We start from the raw sequence: 16,138 nt of genomic DNA, 5'->3' as shown, positions 1-16,138 counted from the left end.
AAAATAAATTAAATAGAAGTTGATTCATTTTATATTAATCAAATAAAACAAAGAAAAAAAAATAACATTTTGAAAACTACTTTTTTTCTCTTCAGAAAGTTTTTTGTGTTTTTATGTTTTAATGCAGAAAAGAATCCTGTTTTTTTTATTGAAATCCCACATTTTTAATAAAATTTTTAAAAATCATGTTTTTTTATTGAAATCCCACATCGTTTTTTTAATAAAAAAAATTAAAAATAATATATTTAAAAGAAATCCCACATCGTTTTTTTCATAAAAAAAAATTAAAAATAATATATTTAAAAGAAATCCCACATCGTTTTTTTAATAAAAAAATAAAAAATAATATATTTAAAAGAAATCCCACATCGTTTTTTTAATAAAAAAAAATTAAAAATAATATATTTAAAAGAAATCCCACATCGTTTTTTTTAATAAAAAAAAAAAAAAAAATAATATATTTAAAAGAAATCCCACATCGTTTTTTTAATAAAAAAAAATGTAAAATAACATATTTAAAAGAAATCCCACATCGTTTTTTTAATAAAAAAAAATTTAAAATAACATATTTAAAAGAAATCCCACATCGTTTTTTTAATAAAAAAATTAAAAATAATATATTTAAAAGAAATCCCACATCGTTTTTTTAATAAAAAAAATTAAAAATAATATATTTAAAAGAAATCCCACATCGTTTTTTTAATAAAAAAAATTAAAAATAATATATTTAAAAGAAATCCCACATCGTTTTTTAATAAAAAAAAATTAAAAATAATATATTTAAAAGAAATCCCACATCGTTTTTTAATAAAAAAAAATTAAAAATAATATATTTAAAAGAAATCCCACATCGTTTTTTGATGGTTGGATAAAACGGGTCATCGGTTCTCTTAAAAGATAAATAAATAAACAAACAAACTAATAAAGATAAATGAATGAATAAAAAAATAAAAAACATATTTTTCTTTGATTTAACCATCAGGACGTGGTGTTTGTTGCTACTCCAGCCGTGCTCGTGCAGCCACAGGACAGAAATAAATGGGATGTGATGTCGAGCAGCTCCCAGCCTGTAAACCCGGCCGACTGTTTTCTGCTGAATGGGGTCCAGGCCGCTGCCTCCTCCGCTGCATCTCTCTCTGCAGCTTTTCGGCCGGCTGTCTCGGTGTTTTCAGGCTCTGTAATTGGAGCCGAGTCGTTATCGCAGCCTGGACCAGACGTTAACTCATACTTTCGCTCTAGCTCGAGCAGGAAGTGGGAGTGTTTTATAATGTCATCCACTCTGTCATGAACACAATCGCTCACTTCTCTCTGTAAACTACCACAAGGGATGTCGGTTCGCGGCTTGAGGATATTGATGTTTCTCTGTGCAGAGAACAATCCAAGCAGCCTGTGTTTCACATGGACACATATGTAATTATTTTACATGGCGCAGGAACAGAGGCGGTGGATTAGAAAGACGGTGTGTGAGAGGAGAAGCTTGAACTGTGTGTCTGCTAAATTTATCATGAGGCCTCTGGGAGCGCTGAAATGAGAACAGTGGCCTATTACTGCTAAGAAGGTGTTTTATTGAGAATACGCCGACATGCCACCCCAGGGAGGGTGGCGAGGGAGTAGAGTGGCTGTAGCACAAACCACTTTGTGCTGGAGCGTGTGTGTGTGTGTGTGTTTGTGTGTGTGTGTGTAAGACATGCCTACATGTCCTCAGCATGTCAGATAGTAAATGAAAAGCCCTTTTTCTTCTACTTAATTATTCACTATTGGAATTGTCACTTTTGACACTTAAGGTGGGCCAGTCAATAATTTATATGGGTCAGGCCGTCTGAGCCGGGCCGAGCCGGGCCGGGCCAAACTGGGCCGTCCAAGCTGAGCCAAAGCAGGCCAGGCTATCTGAGCCAAACTGGGCTGAGTCGGGCTGAACCGAGCGCACGGTCCAGAGCAGGCGCTGTGTTTATTTCCCAGCGTGTCGTGGACTGGAACCCATGAACATTCCTTCGTCCACGCAGTCAGAGCTGCTGTTTATTGTCATGTTGATTCACAAAGCGAGGTGTTCATTCCAGGCTGTTTTTGGCGGATTGTGCAACTTTGTCCTGATTTTATTGCAACGAATAAAAGTTTAACTGATTAGCAGCTTTTTCCAGTTACATTAGCCTGAATAATTGAATGATTTATATAAATAAAGCTGGGCTGAATGTTAACCTGCTGCCCTGTGTGCCTCCTGGTGAGTTCAGGAAGATCTCCAGTAGGTGGCAGGGTCCTGTTTCCTCTCCGTCTTTCCCCTCCACTGAGTGCACATGGGTGTTGAAGAGTGTGATGATATCATGACAGCTAATTGCTCTCATTGGGATGGATTGCCTTGTAGCTGCTGTAATGTTAGCTGTTAATATAAGAGGGTTTAGCTTCTCTGAAGCCAAACTGAAGGATAAGTGCTTTAAAAAGTGAGGAGGGAAGCTTCCTGTGTTTGGTTTCATGACTGAACGCACTCAGACTTGCTCTTGCATGTTGCGTGACGTTGCATGCCGTAACGCGAGAACAAACTGTATACAAATTAGCATCCCTGGAGGAAAAACAAGCTGTTCTCATAAATGTCTTATTTTACTGTTTAGATGGTGTTTTTGTCTCCAGGGAAATTTCAAAGGAAGAAAAAGTCTAAATAACTACAAAGCATGAGCAGCTTTTTCTGCAGCATTTAAATGCGTTGCCGTGTAAACAAAGCCAGTGGAACAATAAAGGGCCGACAGCGGGCCGACAGCGGGCCGGGTTTCTTTCTTTCCGCTGGAAAGCTGTGTTTACTTATCTGTTGTTTAATTAAAGCCTCTCTTTTCTTTAAGCTTCCATTGTTTCAGCTGCACGGCCAGAGTCCTGCTCGGGTCAAAGGGTTAACAGCCGTCAACTGGGCCTTTTCTCTCTCTCTCTCGCTCTCTCTCTCTCTTTTTAAAGGGGCCCCACACAAAGCCACAGCTTCACCTGCAACCCAGCCCGCGGCCCCCCCTTTTGTGTGGCCCCATTTGAATTGATTATGTTTAGAGGGCTGGTTGTGATTGGTGGAGAAAGGCGTGGTTGATTGGATAGTTTTGTATCTTGTCATCCAGGGAGCAACCTTGCGCGTGCAATCTGTCTGCATCCTGAGGAAGGCTGAGACTCGTCCTCAGCCCTGCGCTCAGCAGCCTCTCTCTCTCTCTCCTTCCCCTCGCCGCTCGACTCTCCGCTCGGCTTCACTTCGTACCGCGTGGCCCGCCGCTCTGTTTACCCTGCCAGCTAAATGGAGTTTGTCAGGTTTGTCAATGTGATTGATTTCTGTGATTTTTACCAGCTTTCTTCTGTAAAAAAAGAAACTTGACATTTTAATTTGAGCAGGGAGAAAAGCAGGTCTGTTGTCTGTGGCTGATCTTCTCTCTTGCTGATGTTATTTCAGTCCTGTAGTTTGCAGCAGGAGCAGCTTTGCTTTGCCTTTGGGTCTGACTGTTTACAGGCTGCTTCTGATCACAGAACAACATGATGGAGGTTTTATTACCTTCAACTGCTTTGCATTAAATCATCTGCAGAGAATTTAGTGCTTTTTACAGGAAGTCTGTGTTTACCTGTTCACTCTGCTGATCTTTGCTGTCAGAAATTCAACTTATTACTTATAGTTTAAAGATTTTTTCCTTGTTTTTTAGAATTTGCATAAATGTCGCTGTGCTGTTTTACAGCGTGGATTAGTTTTGTTTACCTTCTGACGGTGAGCTAACCAGTCCAGCCGGGTGAGTTACTGAAAGTTCTTAGAAAAACAGGAAGCAGGTTTTTCTTTTACACTGATTTTAGCTTTAAGGAGAAAAAAGACCAAAAAATCTTATTTTTGTTCTCTTGTGGAGATTATTCTCAGGTGCTTCCAGGTTTCTCCACCGGCTTTGCCGGTTGTGTATTTAGTGATAAATTAATGGTAAATATTCGGCTGCGACGTCTGCTGCTCTCCGGCTTTGCTCTGCACTAATTCCCACTCGCGGTGTCACAGTGAATTAAGACAGAGGCTGCCTCGGCTCTATATTTGACACCGTTGTCACTCCAGATGTCATCGCTGGTGTGTTTCCGTAAAGTTGAGTGTGAATGTGGGTGTGTGTCTGATTTCAGAGATTTGAGGGGAACTTTGCTGCAACTCGACTTCTTTTTGACAGCTTGTAGGTTTTATTCAGACATGTTAATGAGCTGAAGAGTTTTTATTTCATTTTCTAAAAATAGAACTGCTAAAGAAAAAAAGCTGTACGCGTTTCTGACTGTGTTTGCATTTAGCTGCAACTGTTTCTCGTGCAGCGAAAAGCCGGAGCCGTCGGATGGAGGAGGAACGGAGCGAAGCCTGAGCAGGGCAGCCTTCACCGTAATGCCATGCAGCTGTGCAGCCAGGACTCGCAGTTTGGGAGAGCTGGAGTGCACGCTGATTGGGTTGACAGTTTGTAATCAAAGTTGATTTATTGTTCATTAGTAGTGCATTAGCCCTTTCAGGCAGGAGCGCTATTTGTGCAGTGGTCTGTCAAGGCAAGGGGCTGCCAGCACCTGTCATTTCTAAACCATGACATAGGCAAGCAGATATTAGCTGTGTACCCAGAGAGGGGGCACGGGGGGTTGCCTGCAGAGGCCCACGGCTCGCTTGGATATCCCTTACAGAGCGGGCTTTGCTTTGTAGTGGAGCAGGCAGGGATAGTTGAACGGTGAAATGCCGAGCCACCGGCTGCTCCCAGTCCCTGGCATTTCCATCTAAAACATGTTTTCACTTGAAAACGGCTCGTCTTCTTTTCCCTCTCTTTTTATTTAAGGGTGATGGCTGCCTGCTGAGTACATGCGTCTCTGTTTCCAACAGGCAGATTAACTCCACACTTGAGATGCCATGTGTCTGTAAAGGTTGAGATGTTGGGATAATGATGAGATTACACGGTGGGGGGGTTTTATGGAAGAAGATCTTTTTCTTCACTCATCTCAGTCACAAGCTCTATATTTTCAGAGCGGTCGGGACGCACTGACATGTTACACTGAGGAAGTAAAAGGTTTTTTTTTTTAGCGATATATACCATACCACATTTCTTTATATAGCACTTTAAAAATACAAAACGTGGTCGACCAAAGTTCTGCACAACAAGTAAAACACAGGACATAAATAATGAATGTAAACGCTAAAACCAAAGAGGAAACAGGAGAATCTGAAGACAGTAAAATCTACGTCTAACTCACGCTGTAAAAGTGTGTTTTCAAAGAAGGTTTAAAAACGTCAGCTGAGGGTCTCATCTGTAAAGAAGCTCATTCCAGAGCTTCTGGGCCACAACAGAAAAAGCTCCATCACCTCGATTTTCTTTGGTCGTTTAGGAACCACCAGCAACATCTGGTCAGCTGACCGGAGGGAGCGAGAAGGGGCGTAGGGCCAGCAAGTCGGACCGATATGCCGGCCCAAGACCATTTAGAGGCCTGAAGACAGAGACTTCAGCTTGTCTGGATTTTCAGTTTGAGTTGCAGAAATATTTATATATAAATACATTTAAATCTGGGTCCTTTATCACATAACACAACAACACAAAGTGCCAAGAAGCAACATAATTTGCATCCCTCTTGTCTGCCGTCATGGAAACAAGGATTAGCTTCGTGTTGCTGGTTGTGAGGAGAACAGAAACAATCTGAACGAGGATGCGTCGGCTTTGTCTTTTCACTACAGTTTCATTTGAAAGGGATTTTAGAGGCTGTGATCTTAATTAAATCTCAGCTGACTCAAATAACACCTCTGAAAACTGTGCATATCGGGGGTGGGGGGGTTTACTCTGTGGGTGATCTGAAGATATGTCCGGAGAAGGTGAGGACGGGGGGGGGGGGGGCTAAAAGTTGAAAGGCAAGGAAATAGTTGGAGGTGTGGCTTAAAAAGAGGAAGAGGAGTCCCTGAACTGCTCGTCAAAACTACCAAACCCTCCAACTTTTCTTTTTCTTTCAGACGTATAAAAATGCAAAAATAAGCAGTTTAATCCGGCTGGAATAAATTTTTTTATGGGCTGTAAAACGTCTGAAACCCAGAAGCAGAATTTTAGATTTTCTCTGCTGAAACGTAGTGATGAAGACGATGGTGTGAAGAGGAAGGTCACCGTGCATGCGCCCACCTGCAGCTGCCTCGACTGGCAACGGCATCCAGAGGGGGAGGGGTTAAAACCAGCACCCGGTCCAGATCCACGCGGTCCAGATCCATGTGGTCCGGATTCAGGAAAAACATATTTGTTTGTAATATGCAAGTTAATTAAAATGCAATTTCACCTTTTGGTTTTGTTGATGCCCCCCCGGCGGTACGGTGGCCGTGATTATCCGGTTTATCTTTGCTGGAAATATGTTAAACAGCCTGATTGAGGATGAGGAGAAGGGAATTACTCCGGTCTGCTGGGAGCTTTTAAACGTGTAGTTTTCCTCCATAATTCTCTCGGTTTTGTTTTGTAAACAGACGGCTGAAATGATTAAAACGTCTTTTTATTAAGATAACATATGAAAGCTGTTAGTTGGAGCATGCTCCGTCTTTTTCCCCTCGTTTTTGTAAGATGGGAGAAAATTCTCTCCACTTGAGAGATTTTAATCAACCTGACTGGGTAATGTGGAATTAGTCTTCCCGGCTTGTTGGAGACTAATTATGTTCACACATGACTTAAGTAGAACGGCTCGGGTGAATGCGGCGTCTTGGTGCAGGCGGTGATAGCCGGGATGGGAAGCGGTTTCCTTGCGCCGCAGTGGGCCGAGGTAGAATAACAGCATCAAACGGACCCGCTCGGGGATTTCTCCAGGGTTTCTTTTCTACTCCAACATTCCTTTTGATGCCCTCAGAAAACAAGATGACTCCGGGGAGCACAAATGAAAATTTGATAATTCTCTCCTTTTTTTTCTCCATCTTTCGTCTCCGTCCAGCTGCACCTTGGCAGCGTCTCTGACGTCCACCTCGTCGTCCCTCTTGTCCCCGTCTGTCCTCTGCAGCAGCTTTGACCTCTGGCTGCTGAAGGGACTCGGGGAGCATCTTCATTAACTTCATTAACTCCGCTGGTCGTAAAGCACAATAAAAGTCGGCTCGCTGTAGATCCATTAATGATTCTTTATGTCTGACTGTGGAAAAAGCAAAGTGAGTGTTTTTATAATATTTATTGTTTTAAATGGAACAAAATCTTTTGATTATGCATCTAAACATGAATCATGTGTTTCATATTTGCAGCGATTAGTACTTTTATCTGGAACTAGGGTTTAGCCGTGGCCATGCAGCGTGCTGTAGATGCAGCGAGCATGTCACCCTTCAGACGTGTGTGTGTGTGTGTGTGTGTGTGTGTGTTTGGCCAGCAGGCCCGAGCTGGTACAGGATTTTGCCTCCAGTCACTCTGCAGCTGTGTGAGAATGTTCCAGGTTTGAATGTTTATGCATAGGAGGCACCTGGAGAGCGCCACACCTTGATGAAATTCATAAACGTCAGCTATTTCTGGCATCCTCAGCATGTCCTCTTTTTCACACCCTCATATCGGTGGAGTAGATTAGAGCTGGGCTCAGTGGATCCCTCCAGTTATTAGCCCGCTACGAGTCCCCTTTTACACTATCTTTAGATGGCCATTTTTTTCTTTTAGTGGATCATCTGGAGTCATGATGTTATCCGAGAGATGAGGGGAGTGCTCTAAATGGCGACTGGCGTCCTGTGTTTGCGTTAAATGGGCTCGATACAGCGGCCAAGGCAATATTTCTCAGTTAAAGTGCTCCCCCGCCCTTCCACTCAATAGGACCCGTCTTAGGCAGATTTTCACTCCTTCAGCACGGATTAAATGCTAGTAGGTACATTGATCAATAGGTTAAGAAGCATACAATCCCTCTTGCTGCTAATGACCTCAGTAGTAATGGCTAATAAAATGGGGGAGTGGAAAAGCCTCTTGCTGCTCTGAGTTACTGCTCCTCACAAGGCAACAGCTCAGCTGTAAAGTCTGTAACTTTGAAGAAAATCTCGGAGTAATTTGTAATGAAGCTGACAACCACTAACAGCGAGGTCTTAAAACCTCAACGTTTTCTGGCATCACACTCTCTAATAAGGCATGAAAACATGATTATACGTTTGAAAATAAGGCAGAATTTACAGATTTTACACGGCTGTAAGGAAATGGAGCATGACCAATGTGGGTTGGAGTCAAACGGGCGGTGAAAGTAAAAAGAAAAAATAAGCAGGTATTATTGTTTATCTCCCGAGTGCTGCAGCTTTACAGGTGTCAGCACGACGAGGCTGATCGCTTGACCTTCAGACTAGTTCATCAAAATTAGTGATGCCCAGGAAAAAGAAGACTTCAGGGGATAATGACTGTGAAATTAGGAAAAGGAAGGCTGGAGCTATGCAAATGACGGGACAAGTCATGTGCAAAAGTCAAGATGAACGGCATATTAAGACGTGATACAAGGGGGAATTAATATTGCTTTTTGCTCCTTGGACCCCTCACGCTTGTGCTGGAAATGAGAAGTGTGAAGTGTGTGTTATCCTTGGTGGGCTTAGTGAAGTGAACGAAGAGCATCAAAGCTGCTTCGTCCTGTTTGACATCGCCGGCCTTTTGCAACTCTGGTGGCTCATTATGGAAGCATGTTGTTTTTGTTTGATGCTACAGGAGGGAGAGGGAAGGTTATATGCACGGAAAAAAAACATCCCACATGCAGGACAAGATCTTAAACAGCTAAATTACATTCAGAGAAGTTGGTTAGCAGCGAGGTGGTGGCTCCATCAGCCGCTGACAGCAGCACATTTAAACCCTCACGCTGATGTATGTGTGTGTGCACGCAGAAAGGAGCATTGATGAAACATGTTAACAACCGCGGCGACGCGGCAGCATCCAGCACGTCCAAGTTGCCGTTTGTCATCCACGTGTCAAGGCGAGCAGCCTTTAATGGTATCGCCCATCACGGCGTGAGTGGCAGCATCCAGACACTCTCCCAGTCCCTCATGTCGCCACAGCAATTAAAGCACCCTGACAACTGTGGGCGCTCTTTCAATGTCACAACAAATCACTTGTTTTGAGGAGTCATGCACTCACACCTTCTTCTGGGACTTAGTTAGAGGCCTGTGTGTTCCTCCTCCTCCTCCTCTTCCTCTGGGCGCTGTTGACAGCGTCTCTAATGAGATGTTCTTACATGACGTGACGTGTACGTGTGATGAGCAAATCGCAGCTTTTCTTCTTCTTTTCTTTTGAGGCAAACTCTTCAGGTGTGACATTTTTGCCAAGTTGTATAAGCAGCGAGGTGGCGGGTGTTGCATCGGACGGCGGGGGGGGTCACGTCCAGCCCGGCCTGCTTTGTGTTCTTTACTCTCTTAGTCTGATGTGGTAAAATATGTCTGTGTGGGAGAAGTTGAAACAAATCTTCAGGAAAGCTCACACAAATAATTAAATATATTCTGGAGCATTTTCACTGCTTGTGTTGATCCATGTGGCTTCGCAGCCTGACGTCTGTCTGTCTGTCTGTCTGTGCAGGTTCCAGTGTCAGTGGCTATGATGACACCCCAGGTGATAACTCCACAGCAAATGCAGCAGATTCTTCAGCAGCAGGTCCTGAGCCCTCAGCAGCTCCAGGTTCTCCTCCAGCAGCAGCAGGCCCTCATGTTACAGCAGGTAGCGTACAGCAGCCACGCCACCGTCGCTGGGCAATGCACGGACCACGTTTCACAAAGATAAATTCACTTTGAACTGCTTTTCTTTCTTTTCTGAGCCTCGCAGACGACATTCCTCCCAGAACTGAGCGCTGAGTATCGGAGGCTGACAGACTTTGGACTCATATGTTACCTTCCTGTCTTTTGTGCAGCAGCAACTTCAAGAGTTTTACAAGAAACAGCAGGAACAGCTCCACCTCCAGCTCCTCCAGCAGCAGCAGCAGCATGCAGGCAGCAAGCAGAGTAAAGAGGTAGGCTGACATCACTCCAAGCGCCGGCCAGACAGCATGGAAGGCATGTGTGCTGCCTCCTTCACTCCATCTGCTTTCAGACTGTGGTTAAAGCAGAGACTGGGGGGGGGGGGTCAAGTGCACTCATGCTTCTGATTAGAATGTCAGACTTGCTGGATAAATGCTAACAACCTGCTAACAATACAGAGTCTGTCTTTCTGGACCAGTCTCCACATTAAATATGTATATTCGACTCAAAGCCTTGTTTCAGATTTTATTTTTCCTAGCGTACAAGCGTCCTCTGCAGCAGAGAGATGGCCGTTGCTATGAGGCTGGTGCAGAGGGGAGAACGGCAGCAAGTCGTAGCTCATAAATCTGAGAGGCTTTTCTTGGTAATTAACATGGAAATAGTAGAGGAAGAGAAGGCATGTAATTGTGAGATATCGGTGCGGAGAGCGCTCCCAGCTTTGTTGCCTGTGTTGAGTTTTTTTTTTACCAACCCCCCCCCCCCCCAGCACAGCAGGCCTGCTCATAGGCAGCAGCTTAATGCGTGTTAATGACGGCGGATGCAGGCATCACTGTGGACAAAGCAAATTATTGCTGCGCGGTCAGAAGACGTTCAAAGACAATCTGGGAATTTTTTTTAATGCCCGCGTCCCCGTTGAGTTCATGTTTGGAGAGTAAAGGAGGCACAGAAAATTAAGCCTAGTGTTAAAAGCAGACACACGCTTATTCATGCACACACACACACACACACACACGCTGTCGAAACTCCAAACTTCAAAGTTGCAGCTCCCTAATTAATGAAGTCGGTCTTCAGTTTGGACAAGTTGTGGTGTGATGCTCCCATAAATCAACATGACAGCAGAGCTCCTCGGCCTCAGCTCGGCCTGTCACGAGTCGCATCTGATGTAAACACTGCAGGAGAGAGAGGAGGGGAGGAGGTGGAGGGAGGGCGAGGAGGTGCAATTGATCAGTTGAATGGAGCATGAGAATAAAAGAGAAAAAAAAAAACTACTTTTGAAGCATATTATGTATGATCACAGGAAATGGATGCAGCCTCAAGAGGCTCTCCCCTCTGCCGATGTTTTCTTTCTCTTCCCATCGTTCGCTCGCTTTTCTCTCGCATTTCTAGCAGCCATCAAAAGACAGAATAAGAATTATGCAGCGACTCCCCTGTGGCTGCCAGACAATAACCCCCTGTTGTTGCTTTGTGCCTCTTTTATTTTAAAGACATCAAAATTGAGTTTTTCAAAGATCTTTAACTTTATATTTGAAGCTTGACAATAAAGGCCTGCCACTGCCGCTCTTTATCATTTGTCAGGGACTGTATTTTTCTCTCCCTCGTGCCACTTCTGGTTAACCTCTTATTTGGTCTATTGGGTCTGGGGGTTTTAATGTGTCGTGCATGCTGGGAGCTGCTGTCAGCTGATGGGACCGTAAGAAAAAAAGTGAAGGGGAGAGGGTTAAATTCATTTGCAGGGCTTCATTTTCGTTCTTTCTTTTTTATCCTTGTGAAAAGCCAGCCGCTATTTATTTAGCGTTCTGATAAAAGACATTGTTCCTTGTGAACTCCCACCCCCGTAGCACCATTATCTTTATCTCCAGCTGTCAGGAGGAGCTGATGAACAAAGAGGAAGTAAAGAAATGGGAAAGTTCTCTCTGCTGGTGGAAGGAGGGGAAGAAGGGGACGGATCAGAGACCACCTCCGTCTGTCTCCCTTTCCCACCTTCCCCACCTCTCTGGTTTTAGGTTAGATTTTTGTCCAGGCAGGCTGGATGTGGGGGCAGGAGGGGATGGTGGGGGCTGCTGCTGCGGTGCTTTCAGCATGTGACCCGGCTGCCATGTTGCACAGAGGCCTGTTTTTTCTATGCACTCAATTGTGAGAGGTAAACAAAGTGGTGTATCCTGTGTTTGGTAAAAGGGTGCGGTGCACAGCTTGGCAGCCCCAGCGCTGCTGTTAGTGCCCCCTCCTCGCCTCCCCCAGCTTGACAACTGGCCTTGTGTACTCATAAACAGCCCTGGGATCCTGTTGAGTCTCCGATCAGCTTATTTTGTCTGTTAGAAAACAGGAGATGTTCTGCTTCTAACAGGACTGATGTAAGGGTTAAAAGTCTCCTCTCGGTGCCTCTGCTGTCTAAATACAATCTCTAATTTGTTTTGACTCATAGGAGATTGGGGATATTAGATAATTTCCTTTTATTTATTATTCTGACCTGCCTTTTTTATTTTCCTCCCCACTTTCACATCACTTTTCTTCCCATGGAAGTTCACACGTCCTCTCAGCCCCCAGCCCTGCATCAGAGCTGAGACATTGCTTTTCTGAGCGTTTCCTCGGTGAAGCAGCTGCAGCACAGCAAGCCCGCCGTCTCTGCGCTCTCCGTCTCTGCTCTCTCCGACTCTCCGACTCTGCTCTCTCCGACTCTCCGTCTCTGCTCTCTCCGACTCTGCGCTCGCCGACTCGCCGTCTCTGCTCTCTCCGTCTCTGCTCTCTCCGTCTCTGCTCTCTCCGTCTCTGCTCTCTCCGTCTCTGCGCTCTCCGTCTCTGCTCTCTCCGTCTCTGCTCTCTCCGTCTCTGCTCTCTCCGTCTCTGCTCTCTCCGACTCTGCTCTCTCCGTCTCTGCTCTCTCCGTCTCTGCGCTCTCCGTCTCTGCTCTCTCCGTCTCTGCGCTCTCCGTCTCTGCTCTCTCCGACTCTGCTCTCTCCGTCTCTGCTCTCTCCGTCTCTGCGCTCTCCGTCTCTACTCTCTCCGACTCTGCTCTCTCCGACTCTGCGCTCTCCGTCTCTGCTCTCTCCGTCTCTGCTCTCTCTCTCCGTCTCTGCTCTCTCCGACTCTGCTCTCTCCGACTCTGCGCTCTCCGTCTCTGCTCTCTCCGTCTCTGCTCTCTCTCTCCGTCTCTACTCTCTCCGACTCTGCTCTCTCCGACTCTGCGCTCTCCGTCTCTGCGCTCTCCGACTCTCCGTCTCTGCTCTCTCCGACTCTGCGCTCGCCGACTCGCCGTCTCTGCTCTCGCCATCTCTGCTCTCTCCGACTCTGCTCTCTCCGTCTCTGCTCTCTCCGTCTCTGCTCTCTCCGTCTCTGCGCTCTCCGTCTCTGCTCTCTCCGACTCTGCTCTCTCCGACTCTGCGCTCTCCGACTCTCCGACTCTGCTCTCTCCGACTCTGCGCTCTCCGTCTCTGCTCTCTCCGTCTCTGCTCTCTCCGACTCTGCGCTCTCCGTCTCTGCTCTCTCCGTCTCTGCTCTCTCCGTCTCTGCGCTCTCCGTCTCTGCTCTCTCCGACTCTGCGCTCTCCGTCTCTGCTCTCTCCGTCTCTGCTCTCTCCGTCTCTGCTCTCTCCGACTCTGCGCTCTCCGTCTCTGCTCTCTCCGACTCTGCTCTCTCCGTCTCTGCTCTCTCCGTCTCTGCGCTCTCCGTCTCTGCTCTCTCCGACTCTGCTCTCTCCGACTCTGCGCTCTCCGACTCTCCGACTCTGCTCTCTCCGACTCTGCGCTCTCCGTCTCTGCTCTCTCCGTCTCTGCTCTCTCCGACTCTGCGCTCTCCGTCTCTGCTCTCTCCGACTCTGCTCTCTCCGACTCTGCGCTCTCCGTCTCTGCTCTCTCCGTCTCTGCGCTCTCCGACTCTGCTCTCTCCGACTCTGCGCTCTCCGACTCTGCGCTCTCCGACTCTGCGCTCTCCGTCTCTGCGCTCTCCGTCTCTGCGCTCTCCGACTCTGCTCTCTCCGACTCTGCGCTCTCCGTCTCTGCTCTCTCCGTCTCTGCTCTCTCCGACTCTGCGCTCTCCGTCTCTGCTCTCTCCGACTCTGCTCTCTCCGACTCTGCGCTCTCCGTCTCTGCTCTCTCCGTCTCTGCGCTCACCGTCTCTGCTCTCTCCGTCTCTGCGCTCTCCGACTCTGCTCTCTCCGACTCTGCTCTCTCCGTCTCTGCTCTCTCCGTCTCTGCTCTCTCCGACTCTGCGCTCTCCGTCTCTGCTCTCTCCGACTCTGCTCTCTCCGACTCTGCTCTCTCCGTCTCTGCGCTCTCCGTCTCTGCTCTCTCCGACTCTGCGCTCTCCGTCTCTGCTCTCTCCGACTCTGCTCTCTCCGTCTCTGCTCTCTCCGTCTCTGCGCTCTCCGTCTCTGCGCTCTCCGTCTCTGCGCTCTCCGTCTCTGCTCTCTCCGTCTCTGCTCTCTCTCTCCGTCTCTGCGCTCTCCGTCTCTGCGCTCTCCGACTCTCTGTCTCTGCTCTCTCCGACTCTGCGCTCTCCGACTCTCCGACTCTGCTCTCTCCGACTCTGCGCTCTCCGTCTCTGCTCTCTCCGTCTCTGCTCTCTCCGACTCTGCGCTCTCCGTCTCTGCTCTCTCCGACTCTGCTCTCTCCGACTCTGCGCTCTCCGTCTCTGCTCTCTCCGTCTCTGCGCTCTCCGACTCTGCTCTCTCCGACTCTGCGCTCTCCGACTCTGCGCTCTCCGACTCTGCGCTCTCCGTCTCTGCGCTCTCCGTCTCTGCGCTCTCCGACTCTGCTCTCTCCGACTCTGCTCTCTCCGTCTCTGCTCTCTCCGTCTCTGCTCTCTCCGTCTCTGCGCTCTCCGACTCTGCTCTCTCCGACTCTGCGCTCTCCGTCTCTGCTCTCTCCGACTCTGCTCTCTCCGTCTCTGCTCTCTCCGTCTCTGCGCTCTCCGTCTCTGCGCTCTCCGTCTCTGCGCTCTCCGTCTCTGCTCTCTCCGTCTCTGCTCTCTCTCTCCGTCTCTGCGCTCTCCGTCTCTGCGCTCTCCGACTCTCCGTCTCTGCTCTCTCCGACTCTGCGCTCGCCGACTCGCCGTCTCTGCTCTCGCCATCTCTGCTCTCTCCGACTCTGCTCTCTCCGACTCTGCTCTCTCCGTCTCTGCTCTCTCCGTCTCTGCTCTCTCCGTCTCTGCTCTCTCCGTCTCTGCTCTCTCCGACTCTGCGCTCTCCGACTCTGCTCTCTCCGACTCTGCGCTCTCCGTCTCTGCTCTCTCCGTCTCTGCGCTCTCCGTCTCTGCTCTCTCCGTCTCTGCGCTCTCCGTCTCTGCGCTCTCCGTCTCTGCGCTCTCCGTCTCTGCTCTCTCCGTCTCTGCGCTCTCCGTCTCTGCTCTCTCCGTCTCTGCGCTCTCCGACTCTGCTCTCTCCGTCTCTGCGCTCTCCGTCTCTGCGCTCTCCGACTCTGCTCTCTCCGACTCTGCGCTCTCCGTCTCTGCGCTCTCCGACTCTGCTCTCTCCGACTCTGCGCTCTCCGTCTCTGCGCTCTCCGTCTCTGCTCTCTCCGTCTCTGCGCTCTCCGACTCTCCGTCTCTGTGCTCTCCGACTCTGCGCTCTCCGTCTCTGCGCTCTCCGTCTCTGCGCTCTCCGACTCTCCGTCTCTGCTCTCTCCGACTCTCCGTCTCTGCTCTCTCCGTCTCTGCTCTCTCCGTCTCTGCGCTCTCTGACTCTGCTCTCTCCGACTCTGCGCTCTCCGTCTCTGCGCTCTCCGTCTCTGCTCTCTCCGTCTCTGCGCTCTCCGACTCTCCGTCTCTGTGCTCTCCGACTCTGCGCTCTCCGTCTCTGCGCTCTCCGTCTCTGCGCTCTCCGACTCTCCGTCTCTGCTCTCTCCGACTCTCCGTCTCTGCTCTCTCCGTCTCTGCTCTCTCCGTCTCTGCGCTCTCCGACTCTGCGCTCTCCGTCTGTGCGCTCTCCGTCTCTGCTCTCTCCGTCTCTGCGCTCTCCGACTCTGCGCTCTCCGACTCTGCGCTCTCCGACTCTGCTCTCTCCGACTCTGCGCTCTCCGTCTCTGCGCTCTCCGTCTCTGCTCTCTCCGTCTCTGCGCTCTCCGACTCTCCGTCTCTGCGCTCTCCGACTCTGCGCTCTCCGTCTCTGCGCTCTCCGACTCTGCGCTCTCCGTCTCTGCGCTCTCCGACTCTGCGCTCTCCGACTCTGCGCTCTCCGACTCTGCGCTCTCCGACTCTGCGCTCTCCGTCTGTGCGCTCTCCGTCTCTGCTCTCTCCGTCTCTGCGCTCTCCGACTCTGCGCTCTCCGACTCTGCTCTCTCCGACTCTGCGCTCTCCGTCTCTGCGCTCTCCGTCTCTGCTCTCTCCGTCTCTGCGCTCTCCGACTCTGCGCTCTCCGTCTCTGCGCTCTCCGACTCTGCGCTCTCCGTCTCTGCGCTCTCCGACTCTGCGCTCTCCGACTCTGCTCTCTCCGTCTCTGCGCTCTCCGACTCTGCGCTCTCCGTCTCTGCGCTCTCCGTCTCTGCTCTCTCCGACTCTGCGCTCTCCGTCTCTGCTCTCTCCGACTCT

The 16,138-nt window shown here is 48.7% G+C and overlaps 1 protein-coding gene across 10 annotated transcripts in view; it reads left to right on the top strand.

Moving 5' to 3' along the window:
• foxp1b (forkhead box P1b) overlaps positions 1 to 16,138 on the top strand; it is a 206,740-nt gene that overhangs the window by 161,439 nt on the left and 29,163 nt on the right. For 7 of the 10 annotated variants that reach the window (XM_041979490.1, XM_041979491.1, XM_041979497.1 and 4 more), the window contains 2 exons: positions 9,465 to 9,602; positions 9,793 to 9,891. In XM_041979490.1, coding sequence (XP_041835424.1) covers positions 9,465 to 9,602; positions 9,793 to 9,891 — 237 coding nt within the window. Of the gene's footprint in view, positions 1 to 3,119; positions 3,274 to 9,464; positions 9,603 to 9,792; positions 9,892 to 16,138 lie in introns of those variants that run through there. The other 3 variants (XM_041979496.1, XM_041979495.1, XM_041979498.1) reach the window with 2 other exon arrangements.

This window comes from Melanotaenia boesemani, chromosome 3 (genome assembly GCF_017639745.1).
Source record: "Melanotaenia boesemani isolate fMelBoe1 chromosome 3, fMelBoe1.pri, whole genome shotgun sequence".
Lineage (NCBI taxonomy): Eukaryota > Metazoa > Chordata > Actinopteri > Atheriniformes > Melanotaeniidae > Melanotaenia > Melanotaenia boesemani.
The sequence above is the reverse complement of the archived record's forward strand: the minus strand, read 5'-3'. Positions and strand labels throughout refer to the sequence as shown.